The 1,876-nt window shown below is 36.7% G+C and overlaps 1 protein-coding gene across 1 annotated transcript; it reads left to right on the top strand.

The window, feature by feature from the left end:
- Window positions 1-246: 246 nt before the first annotated feature.
- Window positions 247-1,698, top strand: LOC103522713 (the record flags this gene model as incomplete). The annotated part of the gene is made up of 3 exons (XM_026832716.1): window positions 247-404; window positions 821-1,088; window positions 1,613-1,698. Coding segments are annotated over 3 exons (512 nt in total), but the record flags the coding sequence as incomplete, so codon positions are not given.
- Window positions 1,699-1,876: the final 178 nt, after the last annotated feature.

Genomic DNA, 1,876 nt, shown 5'->3' with positions numbered 1-1,876 from the left:
ACACAGATTTGCTAGCCTAGTTAGCTTGGAAGGTAGTGCACCTTTGTAAGCACTAGGTCACAGGTTTGACTCCTGTCTATGGAAATTTTTATCCTGAGCAGATGATGTTCTTGGAATGGCTGGCTCTTCTCTTTGATTATGGAATGATAAGGCCATAGTAGTTTTACAGTACCCTATATGAAACTTAAAAAAATCTTGATAATTGGGGAGCTGATTTAAACCATGTTTGTTGTCTTCTTTTTTCAGTTAACACATGTCTCCAGTCCAAAAGTTATTCTACTCTCCACAGAACTAGATTTAACAAGTTTGATAAACCCTACCACAACATAGTCAAACACAGTTACAGCACAAAACCTACCAAGGCTAAGAAATCCAATTTAGACACGGAAATGCGGTGCCATGTTGCATGAGCTCATCTCTGACATTAGACAGCACGACTATCAGTTTCGAATCGATCAGTTGCTGAGCTAGGAGAATTCCCAGGCAGCTGCTGAGCTAAGAGAATTCCTAGTGGAGGAGTTAGTGGAATTTCCAGATCCTCCTTTGGAGCAGCTACATAGACGAGGTAAATTGATTAGAACCACTTGTTTAGAATTTCAGACTGATAGGATAAAGGGACTTTTCAATCCTATTTGGACAGGATAAACAAAGGATAAACGAGATCCTCCCAGAATCATCAGCTACATTCAGCTAGAAGACCGAGGTATGGAATTTCATCCTCACTTATTTGAGCATTTGACCACGTAATAGTACATCTCTAACGGTTAGGTGGTAGAGAACGCCCCGGCGTTAACGTCGCCTATTACCTTTCACTCAATAGTTCACTATTGCTACTCTCTACAGAACTAGATTTAACAAGTTTGATAAACCCTACCACAACATAGTCAAACACAGTTACAGCACAAAACCTACCAAGGCCAAGAAATCCAATTTAGACACGGAAATATCAAAAGTTCTTGATGAATACAAAAGTTTGGATCCTGTAGCAAATGCTGTAAGAATCAGGGAGATTAAGCCCATTGTGGCTCTTATTCAAGCCATAGACCAAGTGAAAAATGATATGAAATCATTGGATGATTTAAAATCAGGTGGGTATTTTCTTTTCTTTTGATAGCAAGAAGCAGAAACTTTCGATAACTAGGTAAATTAAATCAAAAAAGGGGTACTTGTGCAGAAGTCATGTCCGTGGAATATTGCTACCAAAGGAACTGGCACAAACAAGCAGTGACCAGTGTTATTATAGGGAATATAGGGTTAGGTAAACGCAAGAAAGGAGTTTTCACAATTAGAGCAGTGATTAGTGTTATTATAGGGTTAGGTTAAATACAAAAAGGAGCTTTTCTTTTCCACAGACATGACTTCTGCATAATTACCAAAAAAGGGTCAATTGCTGCCGACAACAAGTAAATCAAAACTTTAAGTCTTCTCTGACACTGTGATTACTGTGAACTACTGTCCGTAGTGTTAAAGGGCCTAAAAGAAAGAAAGGAAAAAGAAAAAAAAAAAAAAAAAAAATTTTCTCTTTTTTTGTTTCATCCTCTTTCCCCGAAAGGAAAAAAAAAAAAAAAAAAACAAATTTCTCTTTTTGTGTTTCATCCTCTTTCCCCCATAGATAAATCAGAGGACAAAGAAATGAATAGTTTACTCGAAGATGAGATGAAATCTTACAAGGAACAACTTCAACAATTGGAACAAGAGGTAAGCCTTTTTTTACTCCAGATCACCAACTAGGTTCAAGGTACTCAACATCTAAAAAGGATAGTAAAAATGCCAAAGATGAATAAATAATTGAGGTGGTGCTTGAAGATTCAAGAAAATTTCGAAGTCTAGAAAAACAGAATTGTGTATTTTATGAATTTTTGAAATTTTTTGGCAT

The sequence above is a fragment of the Diaphorina citri genome, unplaced genomic scaffold, assembly GCF_000475195.1.
Source record: "Diaphorina citri unplaced genomic scaffold, Diaci psyllid genome assembly version 1.1 scaffold10603, whole genome shotgun sequence".
In the NCBI taxonomy this organism is placed as follows: Eukaryota; Metazoa; Arthropoda; class Insecta; order Hemiptera; family Psyllidae; genus Diaphorina; species Diaphorina citri.
Note: the sequence above shows the minus strand (reverse complement) of the source record. Positions and strands in the feature narration are given on the sequence as shown.